Source organism: Anopheles maculipalpis, chromosome X (genome assembly GCF_943734695.1).
Source record: "Anopheles maculipalpis chromosome X, idAnoMacuDA_375_x, whole genome shotgun sequence".
In the NCBI taxonomy this organism is placed as follows: domain Eukaryota; kingdom Metazoa; phylum Arthropoda; class Insecta; order Diptera; family Culicidae; genus Anopheles; species Anopheles maculipalpis.
This window is the reverse complement of record NC_064870.1, coordinates 15,737,397-15,758,645: the sequence shown is the minus strand read 5'-3', so window position 1 is coordinate 15,758,645 and position 21,249 is coordinate 15,737,397. Positions and strand designations below refer to the sequence as shown.

General features: G+C 41.4%; 1 protein-coding gene across 1 annotated transcript; it reads left to right on the top strand.

The window, feature by feature from the left end:
* Window positions 1–16,599, top strand: LOC126558597 (progestin and adipoQ receptor family member 3). The gene is made up of 5 exons (XM_050214640.1): window positions 1–186; window positions 14,607–15,101; window positions 15,188–15,376; window positions 15,673–15,844; window positions 16,511–16,599. Exons 1-5 carry the CDS (start codon window positions 13–15, stop codon window positions 16,597–16,599), a joined length of 1,119 nt encoding a protein of 372 aa, XP_050070597.1. The 5' UTR covers window positions 1–12.
* Window positions 16,600–21,249: the final 4,650 nt, after the last annotated feature.

Sequence of the window (21,249 nt, the reverse complement as noted above, 5' to 3'; positions counted from 1 at the left end):
ACACAAGCCAGCATGAACGAGTGGAATGAGCTGCTGAAGGCGGAACTATTGCCACCGTCCGGGAGCTACCGGGCGGAGGTGGACGTACCGGGCAGCATGAAGTGTGGTTTGCTGCGGCCAACGGTTGCGGCCTCGTTCGCACAGCCTCTGGATGACAGTGGACTCTATCATCGGCACCCGCAGAAGGTAAGCTCTAATGGCTTCATTCGAACGCCCGAACGGTGCTGATTGAATTACACCAACAAGCAGTACGTAGTTGCGCGGTTGATTGTTGATGGAAGTAATTGCAGATCACGTGTTTAAGTAGCGCATTGCAGTGTTTGCGGGCCGGACCAAGATTGACGTTGATGAAATTTCGGAAGGGAATAAGTTTGCTTGAAACACATTTTGAACTTTCGTGACAATTCAACGGTACTAGTTGCCTTCTGCATTTTTTACTCCGATAACGACAGGAATTTCGATCAAAGATTTCAAGAAGCCGTGTTAGATATTCACAGAGTAACATATTTTCACAGTAACATCCTTTAATTTTTGCTTTATATTGGTCTGGCCGAGAAGCTCGTCAGAATCAATGGCGTATTTTAGTCCCTCGGAGGCCCTGAGCGGAATAGAAGTTAGGAGCCCCGATCAGCATGAATCTGCTGACCCCTGGAGGGGGGGGGGGGGAAATGTTGTTTTGCGAATTCGGGGCCCATTACCTTTTCGGGACTCACCGCAGTTCCGCTTACTTCGCTTACCGTTAACACCGCCACTGGACAGAATGGTTCTTCCCAGTCAGGGGATCCGACTGAGATGGCATCAATAATACGATCAATGGCCGGTGTGACTTAGTTTGTCGTTAAGCCGAGAAGAAGAAGTAGTAGAAGATATTTAAAGGAAATGAATGATTCCTTGGATTGGTGTACTAAGCATAAGACGGAAAAATTAGGAGGACTTTAGCATTTGGCTTGTGTCTCTAAGCATCTATATTATCTCCGGAGCTTGAAGTTTCAAATTATACTTCTTCAGTAGCTCAAAGAGTCGAGATATGGATCGATGAATCAAGTTATCGAAGAGGAGTTCTCCACATTACAACTACTAAAAGTGTACATCGGTCTAGGACATTCTTAAGCCTGTCAACCAGTATTGGAAATATTACAGCAGCAGCAGAAGACTCATAATTTATGAAGGGTGAGCACGACACTCAGACGTGTCAGTACTGTCACAGAATGAAAGAGGGCAAACACAATCAAAGACTACACTGTACAGGGTGCTAAACGTGCGTCTCCTTTTAACGTCCATTGTTGAATAATTTACCGACCGATGGCCGACCAGGCTGATTGGCATCAATTGGTTCGGCATATATTGGGTTGCGGCGCAGGGTTTAGCTTGGCACGGGTAACAGTGTAAAGCTTTAGAAGTTCGAACAACGCCGTAAGCTGTATGCAAAATCAAACCAACGCCGTATGAGGAGGGAAATATCTTGAGACTAATAAATGTATCGTTTGCTGTGCAACTACAGCACACATCCAAACCGTCTTCCATCTTTTAGCTCTGGCAGCGACTCGATATGAATTGCGGAAATTGATTGCACATGCCGTGGTACAGGGCCTGTTAAAAACTATTCGTTAAAATAGCGTACAGCCTTGGGGTTCAGCTAGCGTACCACAGAATGCTTGCTGCGGGCAGATGGGTTGATGGGCGACTGGTTGAGCTGTTGCGATTTCTCTCATCTTCCCGCGAAACGCCACATGCTTGGTCGCGAATAAAAAAAATAAAAACCTGTACTTGCTCACGTGTTACAAAATCTGCCACAATCTCTCGTACGCCTGGTGTTTACCGATTTGCGCACACAAATCAAGATGGAAGTCGAATTCTCCCTGCCACACCGCCAAACATTCCTGCACACGGCACGCAAAGCAGCGCAGCCATTGTGCGGGAAGCGCGGAAATAATTTCTCTTCCATTTCTTGCGGCTTCGAGTGTGTGGGGTTGCACTACGGCGTACGGAGCTTCCGTCCCGTGGCTGGGTGAAGTTCCCGGCATGGCGACCACTCAAGACAACCGATGCCTCATATACAAATCAGCGCAGAACGCATCGTCTCGCTAAACTGAGAGCAATTTGCTGGGTTTAGTTCCGTGACTCACGTGTCAGTATCTATATCGGGTTCCGATTTCACCCGGTTCCGTTTAGTTTTGCAATTTTGAGCACTGATCATGCTTGATTACTGGTGTGATTGTCTTGCTAAATTAAACCGTTTAGCTTAATGCGCATGTGCATCCGTCAAGTTTCTGCAGATTGATATCCCATTAAGATCTGCACATGATGGATGTCACAGTAATGAATTATGTTGGCTTTGGTGTATTGCAATTCCAATGTCCATTCCATTTATGGGATCTAGAATTTATAATACCATTCGGTGAACGGAGAAGAAACCATTGATCCTCAGTACATAACGTTACATATTTCTTCATTCTATATTCTTCTAGACTGAGCTCTCATTATTATCTTCATTATTATTAGCGGGTGACAATTTCAAGAAATTTTGATTTACAAGAATTTGATGCACTAACACTATTTAAACGGTCTCAGTATGATCTACTCATTTTAGTAACATCAGCACCAATCGGATCTAAGATCTGGGAGACCTCACCTCTTCTGGGAAGAACGCTCTTAAATATGTTTGGTTACCTGTGGATCTATACGTGTTGAATTAGCTGCTACAGGTGCTACGGACTCTATCGGCGGAACCGTTTCAAAATTTGTTGGTGAAGTGGCCATGATCATAATTTTTCGCAACTATTAGGTTATCTCCAAGTTACTATTACTATTTTCAGACATAGAGTTTTCCCCAATTTTTGTAAAATTCGTAGACATTCGTAGGTAAAATAGGCAGAAGGATGTTTTGTTCCGTATTTATGGAAATGGCTTCACTAGTTTCAACGCTCCGGTGGATGTAAATGAGTGTGCTACTGTCCAAACGGATATTTGGATGAAATTTAGGTTCAAACTGATTGGTCCATCAAGATCTCAAAGTTTTTTTTAGCACCTTAAAGATGGTAACCTACATTATCTCTGCACAAAAAATGTCTCAATTTTCGTTTATGTTTCCTTACCAACAGTACATTATATTTTATCTGTGTTCCGTTCTTGGTTTTGTTTTCCGTGCATTAAATGCATCATTAAAGCAACGACTCTGGATGACATTGCACATTCACTAAGCTCTTTATAACGACGTTACGATTTTTCTGCACTTGCTCGAGTAAAGCACCTACTCCACTTGGGTAAAAGTATTCCGGAAGGTGCGATGGAAGGGTTAATTTATTCAAATGAATAAAATAAGAACTTAACGCCGCTTGCTAACTTTGTCAAGCATGTTTCATTTGTTTCCAGCTGACCATGTCTGGGTTGTGAGTGTTTATAGGAGCGGTTTCTTGAATTGTTTTAAGCTGGTAGCTAACCTGGTACCCAAAATTTGCTGATAAGGTAAACAGTGCAATTGGTTTCATTGGGCATGGAGATTGTGTGCATGTGGGTAAAGTTTTGAGTATCATGTTGATGCCATCATTGCTGATGGCTTCACATTTTTCTTTACAGATGTTTTTTTTTCTACTTTGCCAAAAGAACCAATGTTGACAATTGCGTTTTGTACACTAATAACAAATTGTAGGAAGTGCAGACACTGTGCTAATAGCGGTAATGCCCTTTTTTGTGTTTGACCTACATTTTAGCATTTGCTGTGATGTATTTTAAAGTGCGATATGTACCGAAAACCATTTACCTAGATTGGTAAATCGCTCAGTTGCTTGTACACATAAACGCGCTTGCAAACGATAGCAAGTTTGGCTCATTTGGAACGTTCCTTTCAGTTGACTGAATGTTTTTGGCACAAAAATGGCACAAGTTGCTTAGAACTGTCATACCGTATTGATAAAATTGCCTTCATAACCATTACTAAGGCTGAGTGGCTGACTGCGAGGCTGCTCGGTATAGCAGGCGACAGCGGCGCCGATCTTCAAACGACAGGACCGGGGTTCAAATGCCATCCGGACTCCCGACAATGGATTTTTGTATAAAAATTTGCTTTATTTGGGAGATTTTATCAGAGAGAAATGTTCATTTATAGAAAAATGAACCGAGTGAAAATTCGCCAAAAAATAGATATGAAATCAGTAAAATAATTTACTCTTCATTGGGGCGGATTTTTCGGAAATTAAAAAAAAAATGACGTCTCAAATCGTCATTATTTTTACTTCATTTCTTAAATCATCCTACAATTAAAATCGAATCTCTTCTCGTTGTAACATTTGTGTCTTCATTGGGCGACATAAGAAAGCATATGCAAAATAATTATTAAATGTTCTGATCCTATCGCTCTTTGCCACTCACTAGTCTCGTGCAGACATTTTTAATACGATCGACAGAGCCTAACCTACAAAGCACAGAGATCAGCTTCTCGCTACGGCACATATGATTTTAAACGAGCGAAGTGAGAATTAACAGAAGATCTCTTTAGGGCGTATTTAGGACGTATTTACACAATTTAGTTTTTTTTGTCATTATCAATGCCTTGATTCACTAATTCTATGAGTTGCATTCGTATTGGCGACGATTTGAATCGTCGCGGATTTCGCTGGTTTTAAATAGATACTTTTGTAACAGTCCTGTAATTATAGCGAAAGCTCCCCTCTCATTAACGACAAAAATTGAAATAATTCTCTCAATGGACAACCAAACCACCAACAGATGTTTAACATATGTGAAATATTAACCTTCGCTTCAACGACCTAAAGTACACCTTAACTGCTATAACCACCTATCGAGGTAGGTCACACGTTTTGAATGGGATTCGCACCAGAAAGGTAGTAACTTTTGATTTGCTCTTCGTATTTGCATGAAATATTAAAAAAAGAGAAGGTTATTTGTTGTCTAATTAGTAACATTTAGTTGAGAATTGTTTTTAGTTTTTATAGCTTGTAACATCTACATTTACAGAAGTTTATCAAGCGTCAAACATACTTTTTGTATGACAATCTACATTTTCCTTTATAAAAAATGATACTTACCCTTACTTACTTACTTACTTATAAGAATCCGGAATCGCTCACGGTCCCGCGCCGTCGTCGGCTAATCCGTTATCCCGGCCTTGATGGCGGATGATTCCACGCCATCAGTTCGTACAGCTCTTCGTTATAGCGGCTTCTCCATTGTCCTTCCACACATACAGGGCCAACAGTTCTTCTGAGCATCTTCCTCTTGAATGCGGCTAAGAGGGCTTTGTCTGTTTTGGACAGGGTCCATGTCTCAGATGCGTATGTGAGTACTGGGACTATAAAGGTACGATACAGTCCCAGATGTTTCCTGAGGCTGTAGAAAGACCGGCTGGCCGTCAGCATCCTAGCGCGCAACTCCGTCTCTGTGCTGTTTTCGGTGCTGACTTTTGACCGGAGATACGTGAAGTTTTAGACGACTTCAATTTCTTAGTAGGGCCACTGATGGTGCTACAATCAATTTGGTCTGCCACCTGCTCGATCCTTTGGTAGGCCTTTGCTACCTAGGAGAGCCACATACCAATGATGTCTATATCATCAGCTTATGCCAGGATCTGGGTTGACTTATAGAAGATGGTTCCCCAAGTCTCAACCTCCGAACTACGCATGACCCTCTCTAGCGCCAAGTTGAATAGGAGACAGGCGAGCCCATCTCCCTGACGCAGGCCTTTGGTGGTAGCAAAGGACTCTGAAAGTTTTCCATCCACCTTCACCTGGCATGTGACGTCGGTCATGGTCATTCTAACAAGCCTGATCAATTTGACCGAGTTTCCAAAAGAGCTTATAGCCTCGTAGAGTTTTACCCTGGCTATGCTATCATATGCGGCCTTGAAATCTATGAAGAGATGGTACGTGTTCAACTGCTGTTCAGCCATCTTCTCCAAAATTTGCCGCATGGTGAAGATCTGGTCAGTGGTAGATTTTCCGTTCCGGAACCCACTTTGATAGTTTCCAACTTTCCGTTCAACGAATGGGACAAGCTTATCCTGCAGGATTAGGGAGAATATTTTGTAGGCGGTATTCAACACCGTAATACCCCTGTAGTAGTGGCAGTCCAACATATTTCCCTTCTTGTATATGGACCCATACCTCAGTAACAAGATGATGAACCTCATTTTCTAGTAAGACAACCCCGTTTTTAACCAGTTCGGCTACGATTCCGTCGGTTCCGGGTACCTTGTTGTTCTTTAACCGACATCGTGTGTCCTAGATGTCAGGTGGCGTACATCGGGACCGTCTGCTAGTGGAGCCTCTAGCTGTTCGTTGAACTGGTCGTTGAGTAGTTCATCAAAGTACTGAGCCCATCGAGAGAGGACCTCTGGCTTGTTACTGACCAGATTACCATCTTTGTTGCGACAGCAGGTCGCCTTAGGTGTGAAGTTGTTTCGGCGGCCTGCTATTGCTTGGTTAAAACTTTTTAACCTTATTACTTAAAAAAAAAGTACCAATTTTCCAAATTTTGGTCAGCGTGAAAAAGTGAAAAAATTTCTTTTAATTCTTGACTAATTTTTATTAGTTTGACAGCAATTAGCCTCCTCTATTTTTAAAAATTTCATGCAAATACGAGCAGATCAAAAGATACTAGCTTTACGGCAAAATACAAACTTCAATACAAATGTATGACCTACCCGTGTTAGACATTACAGAAGGTATGGGCATAAATCAAAAATATAATAAAAAGTTTTTTTTTAAATACAAAAATCCGTTTTTGCGTAAAGATGCAAGCTGCTAATTGCATTATAAAAAATGTTATTAAAAATAAAAGTGCACCTTCAAAGATTCACCTTATCCACGCGTTTAGACATGTAAAGCTCAGTTTCACGCAGGTGACATGCGATTTGACAGTTAACAGTGAGTGAATGTTGCATTCGTTTATCAGCGGTTTGAGAACATTGTCTGGATATCCAAGAAACACCCTAGATCATAATAGAGACGATATGTGAGACAAGGTTTCTGAGATATACAGTCGATATTGATTCTGTCGACCCGGTGGGATTGCGACAACGGCCGGCAGTCTTCACACGGCAGGTCCGGGGTTCAAATTCCATCCGAAACGCATTAGATGGCCGACGCGACCTGGAAGATGTAGTAGTAGTAGAAGAAGAAGAAGAAGATTTATTCTGCCGTCGTTATATATTCTTTATGATTTACTCTTGTCTTTGTATTCTCGTTCCATCGGAATTTGAAGAAAAAAGACTATGATGATTGCTCTAAGCTTTTTAACGCACTGTAGTTGCTAATTTCTCTGTGTGTTCAACTACAGGATGTCTTTTTGCCGTTTAAACTATATTTTAATATTACGAAGCATTAAGTACATTGCATAGTGCTCGTAAAAAAAGTACATAAATCTCCGGATTAACCGTCTCATAGTAGTGCAAAAAAGTTTTTTTTTCAGTTAACTTTTTTTGACAGTTCGTGTTGATAAGATCTTTTGCTTTTTAATTAGCAGTGCTGCCATCAAGCTTAAAAGCTTTTGCATCGTGTCGTGTGCTGTGCTTTAAAGTATTTTGAGCTTGCCGTTGTATAAAGTGTTTGCTGTTTTAAAAGGGCAGAAGAATATTCTTTAACCACCAACGATCTTAATGAAGTGCGAAGAACGATCTTTTGAAGGTAATGCCAAATTATCCATTTTCATTTGCCATTATTATTAAAGGTGTTTTCAAGCATTGCTAGCCATGTTTTTCTATCCATCCAAACGTTTCGTGATTGAGTGGTTTTGATGATTTTGATATCTAAAATTAAAAGCTTTTTCTTAATCACGGAGAAGACGGTGTGATATATGACAATTTTTAAAGTCGATTGGAGACATTTAAACAAATTTTTTTTTTGTTATTTCTGTCCTTTTTGTTCTACATCAACTACTTCTAATCCATAAGATTTTTTTTTGTAATATTTTAATTTTTTTCACTCTAAACAATATCGCTTTCTAGAGATGGTTTTTCAGAAACGCTCTTAACAGCGTTCTGTATATTCGGTCCTTTTTGTCTTAACAGAGCTGTTTTGTTGTTTTAATAAGGACTTTTGAAAAATGCAGATCTTGAAGAAAGTCTCAATTGTATTGCAATAACTGCAATCTTCTGTTTCTTCTTGGCTTTACGACCTACTGCGTCACGACGACGTAAGTGGGATAGTTAGTCCTTACAACGCGAGAAACGGTCCCGGATAGAATTTCAATACCCAGGTCCTGCCATGTGAAGTCTGGCACCGTTGTCTCCTCTACCACCGGACTCCAACATTACAACAGCATTGTTGTTGTTGTTTCGTGCCCTGCAATAAAATATCTCCTCTTTCCTAAAATCTCAACTTTGATGAAAAAATGTTAACTTGTGTTACAATACAATACTTACTTCTGCACTACTACTTCTACAACATTTGATCTAGTTTAATAGTTTTAGTAAAAATTTTTGAAATTTTATAGACATATGATCTGGCCGCTAGGTTATTAGGTTTCATATTAAGTAAAGTTATTGGCAGTATTTAAAAATCGTATGATTCATAATGACATCAGTGGATCTTCTGAGTCCCAAAAGTATGCACACCGGGACGTTGCGAACTATGCAATCCACAAATGAAGAAATGCGCAACTAGGCCACAATATTGGAAGTCCTATCCTGACCGATTCCTGTTTCTTTGCTATATCTTGATGATGAAGTGTATTTAAAAAACCGGTCCATTTCTCACAACTTCATTCGATGCCGAATGGGGTCACATTTCTGTGTCGTCCATGATGTGCTTTTCGGTTACATAATTATTGATGATTATGAAACGGCTGGCCCCGGAATGATTCTTTTTTTTTTTTTTGTTCCATGATCTCTCAACAGACGTGCTATCTGTTTGTGTATGTTACTATATTTTCCCAGATCTGGAAGCTAAGTCAACTTAGTTTGTATGGTAGCAACAAATGTAAAAATCTATCCTAAGTACAATATTTTGGGAAATAAACATCGGTTTGCAGGTTATAATATATTGAGGCTCACCTGATGTTCTTGCATCAGTGAGGAAATTGCAGCACCATTGCATCTTGTGGAAGCACACAAACACACAATGTGTAAACCTTTATCCCAAAACAATAACACCCGGTAAACGTTGAACCTCACCACAAAACAAAAATCAGAGCCGTACCTCACAATCGCAATCATCATCATCAAGGTCGGATTGATTGGTTGAATCGCAGCGGAAAAGTTGCGCGATCCAGTAGACCCGTACACGATATTGTATCGGCACACATAGACACTCCCGCCACGTGTTGCACTCTTTTTTGTCCAACACGATTTTCTCAACCGGCAAGGCAGCGAAATGGCGGAAACACCGAAACCGTTGATCACCGATCCGCAACATACACACACGTGTCCCAATCGCAAAAAAAAAAAGCCCGGACGCGTTTTCCTCCCTTTTCCTCGCAGCGTAAAGACGCGAACAGTTGCAGAAAATGTTGTTTTACATTGTAGTTTTGCTGGCGCTGCTGACCGCAATCTTCACAACTGAACTGAAACGCAGTTTTGTTTTGGTGTGGGTATGACATCTTTTTAGGACACGTTAAAAAAAATTGGTAAACTGATCTTCCGCCAGTACTGCAGCAATTAAAAACAAAGAAAGAGAGAGAGAGAGAGAGAGAGAGAGAGAGAGAAAGAGAGAGAGCGATATGAGATAAATTGGCGGGTTACTAACCTTTTCGTTTGACCTACTTTACGCATACGACGCCATCACAGGTGACCCAATTTCCGAACGGTTTGTGTGGTAAAAGACACCAAGATCTAAGATCGAAGCTTACAAACAAGAAGGGGAATTGGAATCTGTGGTCGGGTTTTTGCAAAACATTCCCCGCCCCTCCGATCACTCCTTTCCGAACTACGCGATCATATATGCATTTATGTCAGTCGGCGTATGGCGTAACAGGTCTGTTTCTCCCGCCGACCAAAACTTTGGTTAAATATAGAGTGACTTGTTTCGGACATTACTACGAGTGTCAGGTGAGCGGGAATTGGCAGGACGCACGACACACCGGTCGAGCCTCCAAAATATGTCCCATCTGCTTGTGCTTTGTGGGTTAAGATTTTACGTAATCGATTTAAGGTGAAGATAAATAGCATGAAGCTCTGGTCGGATGCTTCCCTTTCCTCTTCCAATAGTGTTTCTCATGTAGTAGGCATGGTGGTTTCTTTGAGCGAGTACAATCGCGGTGCTATCATGTACACTGCTCAGATCTTTGAGTAATCTTGCTTCATCTCACTAAGCGATACTCACACTCACTATTGTACGACATCTCACACTCCAACGAAATCATGCTGAGCGGGAAACATCTTGGTAGAATATATTATCTCTAAAAAAATGCAATTTGGATAGCGAAACATTGAATCGAAAGGAAAGTGAATGGAAAAAAATGGGGGAACATGATCAACCAATTGTGGCGACACTTCTCATCACAACAGCTTCGCCTGCTGCAGCCACACCGAGCATAAAACGTCTCGAAAGCCTATACGAAGAGAGAATGGGTGGAAAAAATGCTCGCAACACAGAAACCCAAAAGGCACACACACACACACAGCACAAAGAAAGCGATTTGCCCAACGAAGCCAAATGACGATTGCTCCACCGTTGGACTGTTGGAGATTTTTGCAATTAGCGCCATGGAAATGGTTGCAGCGCACACAACAATCGACTACCACTTATCCTATCACACCTTTGCCGCTGCAGCATGCTCGAGGCTTTTCTTGGGCCTGTAAAAAAAAACGGCTGGTTCAACAGATGGACGTAACCTGTGTGGTGGTTTCTAGATGTAGATACACGGATGGAGATGGATACTAGTAATACATCACAAGCGAACAGCCATTTTGATAGAGTCGTGGAACGGAGCGGACATGTTAGGTTATTGTGATGTGCTACTATTTACCACGATTTGTATGGCTTTTATATACGGGTGTAAATATGTTTTTTTTAACGTTACTTCCGTCATTCCCATACTGTAAAATGTAGCGTTCAGTAGTCTGACGTATGAAGAACTAGGCTAGCTCTAACCAGAGAAGGTTCTCCTTTGGTCCATTCGGACCGGTTCCCGGCGCTGACGTCAAAACAAGTTGATCACTTAAACAATCACCCATCATTTCTGTGAGCTTGAATAATTCTAACTCTACTCTTATTCTGTATGATATCTAGTTTGAGATTAGCATCTGGCACTAGTATTCAAATAGCTGGACTCTCTTTTCTCCTGGAATAGAATTGATGTCTATCATATGATATATTTTTGCGGGGCACTGATGCCTCTGGCTGGTCTGAGATCCAGACTTACTTGCAAATTCTGTCGAGAAAACGAACAGTTACTAAGTCGAAACTCAAATAGCCGGTGGTACAATCTCAGCAACTTCAGTTTCAGGTGATTGCACTTTTAATCGAACCGGTTTTGTTGCAGACGCGATAATACACTGTGAACACGAAAAAGTTCTAGCTTGGAAGGGCTGTTACGGTTACAAGCTGTATGGATTGTACGATGATGTCGACACCTCATAATAGCTAGTTCGACTCTGCCCTTGACAAACCACATCTCTCCCACCTGTATCAATTCTGATCTTTCTGATAAACACATGTATATCGGAAGCAGTGTAGCAGGACAACTTTAAAGTCGTTTTTCATTTCTTACTGACGTAAGATTTGTTCCCCGAACTTTTCTTATATTTCTTGGAATTTGTGATAACACATTTATCCGCAAAGTTTATTACACCTTCCTGGACCTGCTACAAGTAATCCACTAGACATTAATATTACGGAATTTAGGAACCGCCAGCATGAGTCTTAATATCCCAATACTCTCTGCAGACTTAATCATTTCGATCAACCAACATTTCGTCGATCAAACTATTATGAAACTGTGTAAAAAGAAGTAAAAGTAACATACACACACCCACACACGAACGCATTTCACCCCTCCGCATAGGCATATTGCAAGCCCCGCTAGGCGTTTTAGTTTGACCTGAAACATTTCGGTAAATTCATTGGCCTTCACCCGGTTTTTGGAAAGCGTCGAGTTCGTTTCCGCGTCATCGGAGGAGTGGTCTGCGAGACGATACAGCCACAATACGCAAGTCGTTGAAAGTGAGCGTGACCTTGCGGTCGATCGTGCGTCGCCTTTCTTCGCTTAGGGCGCGTATGTGTTTGTAGGTGTTGTAATCGTATGGCTTGATACGCAACCGAGCATTCATTACCGCTGGTGATATTGGCGAATGAGGCGCGATGCTGATGGTTTGCTGTTTATCGTTCAGGTGTTTATCACTGCCAGTGTGCAATGGAGTGGGCATGATAGGAGCCTAAGAATGATTTAGTTGAATAATTGTACTCTGAGACTATACTAGTTGAATATAGAGAAATAGATATAGGAGGAGGCCTTACCAAAACGCGTTTAAAAGATTTGATAGCGTATCTACTCCATTCTGGATGTGTACAATTCATTTACTAACATTTTATGCTCACATTAAGTGCCCTCGAGAGGGACGGCCCGGTGGCAGAAGAGACTACGGCGCCGGTCTTCACATGGAAGAACCTGAGTTCAACTCATGTCCGGACCCGCTCTCCCTCTCAGGGTGTGAGAGCTGACTATATCGAACTCAATGGGGGTATATCAGCCAATAGTAGAGCCAATCAATAGCTGTCGTGAACTATATAGTAAGAGTCGGTTAAGCCAAGAAGGACTAACTAACAAATTATTTTTAAAAAAGCGACTATGATATAAGCAGAAAATAACAAAATGGACGCTGATTTACTTCCGTTTGTCTCATCTGGGTCGCCCTGGTTCATTTCTATTTTTTTCTATTTGATAATTTATTATGAAATGGTTGCCCTAGTTCAGTTTTGTTTTTAGTTGTTCTATTTTTGCGCCAAAACTTAATACAAAAATAAAACACTGAATGAAACCGAACAGTAAAAATTGGACGCAGGATCAGCAAACCACACGTTAAGTGTCGTCTGCAGAGACCACCTACTGGTGCGCTATCCCTTCCTACAAAGCTTAAACTACTTAAACCTTCCCCAGACGGTCCCCACTCCGGCTTCGGAGCTTTGCGTGCTCTTACCCTCTCCCATGCCATGTATGTGCTTTATTTTTCTTTATCGCTTATTTTGCTTCGTCTGCTGTTTGCATGTTTCGTTCGGTTTTTGTGGCCCGCACTAACGTATGATGGCTGTTTTCATCACAATTTCCCAGCCATTTACTGTTGGCGTGTTGGTCAAGTAACGTGTCTACTCGGTACGGACCGCAGCTCATCCAGCGCTGGTTCAGTTGGTGCCGTGCGCGTGCAACAGAAGCTGTGCCTTCAGCGAGCCTCCTTTGATTTGCCTTTACCGAAAATCCTTCGAGGCACGCGGTGTGACTGAATTTGCGTGTGCGCGTGTGTGTGTGCTTGTATAAAAACAAAATTCCATACAAAGTTGTACACGATGTCATCAATGGAGAAGTTCTTTCGTGTAAGTTAGATTTTCAGTTAGAAGTGATCCTTTCTGGTGATTTGCTGATACTGAGTTCTACTAGTGTTTGTGTGTGTATGTGTGACCAAGTAGAGTTGATGAAGTCCAGACAGTGTCTCGAACCAAAAATTGACATGTCAGTTCAAGCCATCTGCAATACAACAGAATCCTGGTTAGAGTTCAGAATTCTGAGAGCTTTTTACATATTCTCATACATGTGTGTAAAACTTGAGCAGTTACTACCATTTCCACAGTTTAAGATCGTATGGACAGTTGTCTACTGATATACCTACAATATGCAGCGCCGACATCAACCAACAACCAACTAAAGAGAACCCAAATCAACTCATAACAACAAAACAGCTCCGGACGCACGTTGCACCACGTGCAAGACCAACATCCAACAACATTCGATCAGTGAGCCGTCATTCATGGCGTTGGTAGTCCCGCGCCGATGTAAATGATGGCTCCGAGCAGCATCCAGTAACGTAACCAGCATTAACCTCAAAAGGGTGTCGCAAGCAATGAAACTCCATCTCGCAGTAACTGCGCACGAGAGCGCTGTCTGTTAGCGTCCAATTTTTTCAAAAACAAACCGCCATATTGTGTCATGTGTTGTGCTCATCGCTGGTTTTTATTTTGTCTTTTGATGGCAACACGGACTCTGTTGCAAGTCATAAACGAAGAACTTGACGAAACAACCGAGAGAAAATGTTTTTTTAAAACAATGCTTCTTTCAAACGATTTCTGTTACGGAAGAAAAAAATCTTAACTTGCTGTTATAAGCGAAATCGTTAAACTTCCGGGAGTAAGAAATGTATCAGCAACTTTTGCACCACTTTGAAGGTACGCGTGTTGGGCAACGGAACCATTCGCCGAAAGGTGGCATATTGTTGACAGTACAGGCTTTCCAGGTGGCAACGACATGGAACACTATCCAGCACCAGCCGAGTTCAGTGCTGGTGACTCCAGCACCTCAGAAATTGGAATGAATAATTTCGCGATGAATTTCTAGTGGACCTAGCCTTCCGCCTGGTTATTGCTTACAGAACGCTCGAGGGTAATGACACGTGTTTGAAGAGTTGCAGTAACTGATACCAACCATTTTGTTCTCTTCCGCTGTAGAGCATTGCTAACCCACCCGTGCTGGAGGATGCGACGGAAAAGCACGGTTCATCCTCAGAACTCACCCCTTCAGGATGGCGTGAGAAGGTAGTAGCCTACGACGATGCACCGGAACATTTGCGGTTTAATCCATTCATCCGTACCGGCTACCGGACGTACCTGTCCGCACGTCTCTGTCTGGAGAGCATGTTCTGGTGGACGAACGAGACGGTCAACATCTGGAGCCACATTCTCGGCCTGTGCGTGTTTCTTATCCTGGCGTACTATGACACCGCCATGCTACAGATACAGGCCAGCACGGTCGATAAGGTGATCGTCGGGATGCTGCTACTCAGCTTTCAGCTCTGCATGATCTTCTCCTCGATATATCACACGTTCTCGTGCCACTCGGCCGACAGCTACGATCGGCTGCTCGCGTTCGACCTGTTCGGCATTGCACTGTCCCTGTTGGCCATCTTTATGAGCGGCATCTACTACGCCTTCTGGTGCAATCAGGTACTGTCAAACACGAAGGTGACTGCGATCGCCCCCCCCCCCCCCCCCCGCTACTCATAACATTTCGTCTCGCTTTGCTTTTCCAGCCGTTGCGCGACTTCTACATGATCACGATCGGGGTCATCTTTGCCGCGGCCATGGCCCTGCAGATCCCGCAGCTGAACGTGCACTCGAACATGAAAATGTTGGCCTTTGTGGCGTGGGCCGCGTACGGTGTCGTACCGACGCTGCACTGGTACTTTGTCATGGGCGGCACCGAGAGTACGATGGTAAAGGTGAGTGAATCAAAAAGTTGACGGCAATGCGTGCCCTCGTCCACAATCACGTGCGCGATCGAGCAATGCATAGTAAATTCGCAATTCAGGACCGTTAAATGCGCGTACCCTTGAGGCTAACGAATGTTGACGAGCTCGTGCAGAATTACTGTCTGCACCATCGAAGCTGTGCTAACTCCCATTTGTAGTTGTCGCATTGCCATATTAACGGGATCACAGTTAGCGCCTAAAATTATGCAATCGGTTAAACAATTTCTCTAATTGGCTGTTTTTTTGTTTGTGTGAGCATGTTTTAGATCTTTATCCCGCGCGTTGCAGTGATGTATGCGTTGTCCGGTTTCGCCTTTTTAATATATGTTGCCAAGATTCCCGAACGTTGGTGCATCGGTTGGTTTGACTGCATTGGACATTCACACAACTTGTGGCATTTAATCGTACTGGCAGCATTGTGCTACTGGCACAACAGCGGTAAGTTCCTTTTGTTCATTTGTGTTTGAGTTCGATGTTTCTCCTGCTTTAAACCATTTCGAACGTTTGTTTTGGTGCGTGTGTTTGTGTGTTTTTGAGCCCATAAATAATAACCCATCACAAATAGTATTACTGTTGGACTACTGTCGATGATCATGTCATATGTTTAAATGATAAAGTAAAAATAAGTTCCTTTAACATTTCGTTCATCCATTAGAATAAGCCTTTAACAGTGAATGATCATTTGAGTTTGAGTTTTGTTGTTGTTGTTGTTGCTTTCGCCTCATATAACATACATTCTGCTTGTATCTCACACTATCAGGCTCTAAAAATGATTTTCTTATGCTTTTAATTTTTTATCGCAAAAAAAGACACTTTTACTTTTACCAAAATTCTATTGCCAAACATCGAGACCGGCTTAGACTTTAAGCGTTGTAATGGATGTTAGTATTTTATATTTTATATTTTTTTCCTGCAAAGTAAACTAGCAAATAATATTTAAACTCCTACCTTCAGCCTCAAAATTAAGTTAATCCTTTGCCCCCACGTACTATGACCTTGCGCATATGACAATTAAGCTCCCGTAGATACTATATACGAACGGTTTTGACAACGAATCAGAACAATTTTCTTCCATCCCCCGCCTTCCTCGTACATTCTCAACAGGTCTTGATTTTGCCAATTTCCTCATCGAAAATGGTTGCGTTAATGATAGAGCGAAATGTTACGCACTCACCGTCACTGATGGGCACTAACACCAAACAGGATTCAGCAGCTCGTACACGGCTTGAATCGTTGCGGATGCATTTGACGGGCGTAACAGACCTCTACCCCTCCCCACCGTGCGGAATCGCTGTCCATTGTATTTCCTTTCACACAGAAACCGTAACCCAAAAACCCACCCTCCCATCAAAGCCCTTTTGCTGTAAATTTAGGCAACAGAAGCAATAGCGTTGTATTGGCCAGGGCCTGTGATCCGCACACCCAGTTCCAATGATTGTGCCCTATGATTAAAATTTTTGTTTCCGCTGTTCTTCGTAAGTCTTGCTTTCTTGATGGTTGAGGGACATAGGCGTTGCTATTCTCTATAAATTGTTTTCCCCAATTTTGTTTTGTTGTTTTGATAAAATGTTCTACAGTCCTTTACATAACTATAGGAACACTCGTTTATAAAGGAAAAAAATAATAAAAAAACTAGTAGCGATAGCTAAAGTTTAAACTTTAGTAAGCTGTACAGAATAATGCAACACGTAATTGTACACACATCGAAATTTTTGTAGCTTGTAAAATCCCTTCAAATAACATAATTTATAAAAACGCATACGGAATATGTTTTCCGCGGCGAATGTAATGATTTTAAAAATCGTTTAAAAATACGTTGGATTTTATTAAAGTAAATATTTTTTATATAATATTTTTTTTAAATGTAAAAAAAAAATTTTACGCATTTCATTCCATTTTTTTGTGTCACATTTTACGTTTCTGAAAAAAAGCATTGTTTTAATTATACGATAAGCGTCCAATGGGTGGAAACCCCATGTGAAGCGATGTATGCAGTATTTTGAGCTAATTTTATCGACACTCTTTACATTACTGAACATGTTATGGGTGGCAAATCTTCAATACAATTACATATATTGGAAAGTTTTTAAAAAGCCTTATAATTTAAAAAAAACATAGAATAATACAAGCGTTATAAAAAGTATAAAATTTATCGTGAAAAAATGCATCGCAGAGAGCCAAAGAGCTAATTTTTTTATACTAAACAGCCGTATTGCTAAAAGACCTTTAAAAATGGTTTAAATTATATGCACGTTAATAAAGGTTGCTATAGCTCACTTATATTTTTAGACAATGTTTAACATCATTACATTCATCGAGAAAAATATTTTCCGTAGAAGCACCTACGGTTCAGTTATGTAATATGGAGGTATTTTTTTATGTGCCAAAAAAAAGGTAAATGTGTATGTACAATTACACAAAAATGTTCAAAACACGTGTTCTGTTACATTCTACAACTTACTAAGGGAATCCTTTTAAATTATCTCTTCTAATTTTTGTTTCATTCTGAAAAATATAAGTGGTACTATGGTTCTATTCTGGACTGTAGCTCATTCAATCGTGGTTGGGTTTATTGTTTCAGGGATATAAAACTCATAGTTTGAAAAATGTCAGGATTTAAGGCATAACCCGTCGAAAACTTGTACCTTGTGGTTTCTGGTTGCGGCTTTTAATTTATTGACTTTTTGTGCCCCTCTCCTCTCAGAAGGTTGCAAAATCCTTTTGTTAAAAAAGTGATAATAAGATCGATTATCATTGTTTTTTATTTGGTATTATTATGTGCTTATTTGTTTAAATAATAGCTGTTATTTCAAAATTTAAAAAACGAACACGAAACAAGCTATTGCCTACATTCAGGCGGTATTTTGTAGGAGGAGTTTATGCAGTTAAACAACAGCTAATGAAAGCTCAGTATCTTTAAAAACTGCTCATCTTCGCACTCATTCTTCTATCGTTCGATCTCTTTTTATTTCAATGTTATTGAAAAATACTATTCCATCCTTTTTTAAGTCTACATTCGCCTCTTGCTATCTTTTAATGCAAAATAACTATTTGATTATTCAATCGTTCAAATGCATCGTCTTTTTTCTATGCTTGTCCGAAACGTTCGAAGCATGATACAATCCGAGGCACAAATCATTGCATCACATTCACAAAACAAGGTTCTTATTGTAAATGCTTTATTTAATTTATTTCGATGCATATATGCATATAAATCGATCCAACCACATGTACATTTACTTATAATGTGAATTTACTAACCGAAAACGAATGGTGCATGTAAGCCTCCTAACGGGGATAGACGGGAACAGCGGAAATGGGAACAAAACATTATAACATCCAACCTCCTCCTTTCTCATCTCCCACCTCCTTCCCCTAATCGCCTTCCTCAACCATCACCTTCCACATAGAGCTGAACATTTTGCAATTTATTAATAATTCGTTTGCCACTACAACGCATCCGTTTTGTTATTTCCTTTACCTTTTCTTTCCGCCGCCAAACAAATCCGGAAAACCCTCCACAAACACACACACATACACACTCCTCCTCCCATAACACCTCACCGCAACGATCCAACTGCCTACCGGTTACCACGATTGCCGCAACAACACACAGGCATGAAGTATGTAGAGTTCCGGATGACACATGGATGCTCTGCCGGTGTACAGTACGCGTAGTGAAGATACGGCTCAATATCCGCGTGCCTTCGCGTACTGGCGAGAGTGTAGTGAGGGCACGTTTTAGGAGTACCGTTCGGGATGTGACTGGGACAGCAGTACAGGAGAAACGTGTAGCGGTGGTGATCATCGATAACTGAAGGAAACCGGGTGTCCATGGCCGTCACCAACATTCCAGCAATCCAGGCGTAGATGGCGAAGACCGCTATGTGAAACGACTAAGCTACTCTAGCGTACGTTCTAGAGTGATCGCATCTAGTTTGCTGAGCTAACCGAGGCAAGATCGCCTTATCTTCGCCGGAAGCCGGATCACACCTTTGCTTGCAGTACCCTCTACCAGCTACGATCCTCTGTTTCCTTCGCGAAAGGGTTGCTTCACCTCACCGGGGCTTCGTGCAGCTGTTCGACACCACCGAAGCGCCGCTGAAAGGGGAATAAAAGGAAGAAGGACCAACAGGTGTGATATGGAATGAAGGCATGGACCAGACGGTAACGCTGCATGAAGAAAGTTTTTCTAAACGTATGTCTTTGTATGTTAAAAGTTTCGCCTGATTGTGCGATTTAGAACTCGAATTCCTTTTTTTTTTTTTGAATAGTGAAAAGTAGAACATTAATCGTTGCGCTAGTTTCGATCGAATCGACACGTGCACTATGCACAGTCGGGGCAGGTTCTTGTTTGCAAACGTACCAACGCACATGAGTAGAGACTGAGCAGCAGACAATAAGGATAGCGAAGGATCGATGCCTTTCTGCGAAAGGTTAACTATGCAAACCATCAGCATTCCTCCTTCATTCGCGGACAAACCCTGCCAACGTAGTCGTGGAAGATAGATGTACAAAGAGAGTAGCACAAGGGTCGTGATATGAGCGTGCGGTGAACCTGTGAAAACCAAACGGTACGGACTTTAATAACTAAACACAGTGGTTTTAATTCTGGGAGGACAAGCTGCCGATATCGGTTCGGGAGTTCGTAGTAGCACAATAGGGTACGATAGGGATTGTAAATTTTGTAGAATCTTAGTAGGTTAGCATTAAGACGGCGGGAAGCATAACTGTATATGACAAAGGGCAGGACACAGCATGCGAACAAATATGCCAAAGTGAGTGGCTAAACAGGATTGCTCAATTATCTTAGTACGACACAGGTGAACAATGTGACAGGAATACATAGATGAGGAGGCTATAAGAAATTATTTAGGACCGAGAAGCAGTGGTATTTGTGTGCAGCAAGTGAACAAGTGTTAGATTTGTTTTTGTTTCGTTCTTAATCCTTTGTACACAATAGTACTGCAAAATAAAAGCTAAAATGGAAATTAAAAGATTTAAATTGTTGTGCCGAAGCTAAGATTCGACTTTATCCAACATTGCGCTATCCAAAATGGTGTAGTTAATATGCAAGAGAAATAGAATTGGACGAATTGGCATGGAATAGATCACTGAATTGAATTACATCATTAAATTATTTATTAAATTACTGATTAGTTGGATTACTGACTTATTGAATTACTGATTAAATTACTTCAGATCTGATAAAATTGATTTTGAATGTAGACAGTAAACGTATGTAAGTGAACGTAAAAACTGCGGAATATCAACTAACAGCTAGATGTCTGATACCACTGTTACCGAAAACTGATGAAGTCTGAGTATCTGACCTAAACTAAAGTGTAACTGAATTAGTCAACTTACTTACTGACATACTTAAGAGACGTAACACGATGTTTCGCGGTTTTCGCAGGTTTCGCAGACCGGTTGGAGCAATCCTCGATACCACTCACGATCTGGCGCCGTCACCAGCCAATTAAATATTTAGGCATTTTTGACTTAGGCATCAACGCCATTACTCCATCTCAGTTCCGGTTTACCAAGGACTCCTTTGTCCACGTGGACGGCCTGAAAGGGAGATCTCTATTCAAACTCTGGAAATTTACATGTACCTTCCTGGTCTGGAAGACTGCTTTGCTCATCCTGATCTTAAAGAACGGTGATCGAAGTCTGGTTTCCAATTTTTCGAGAAATATCCATTCCATGTGCTGGTAGTAAAGTGTTTAGACGTGTTGTTCAAAAGTATTTGTTGTTCCAGGTGCGTGCCTTTGTCAGTCTTCAACAACATGGCTTTATGTTCGGCCGATCAGCTACAAATAACCTGATACAGTTCGAATGGT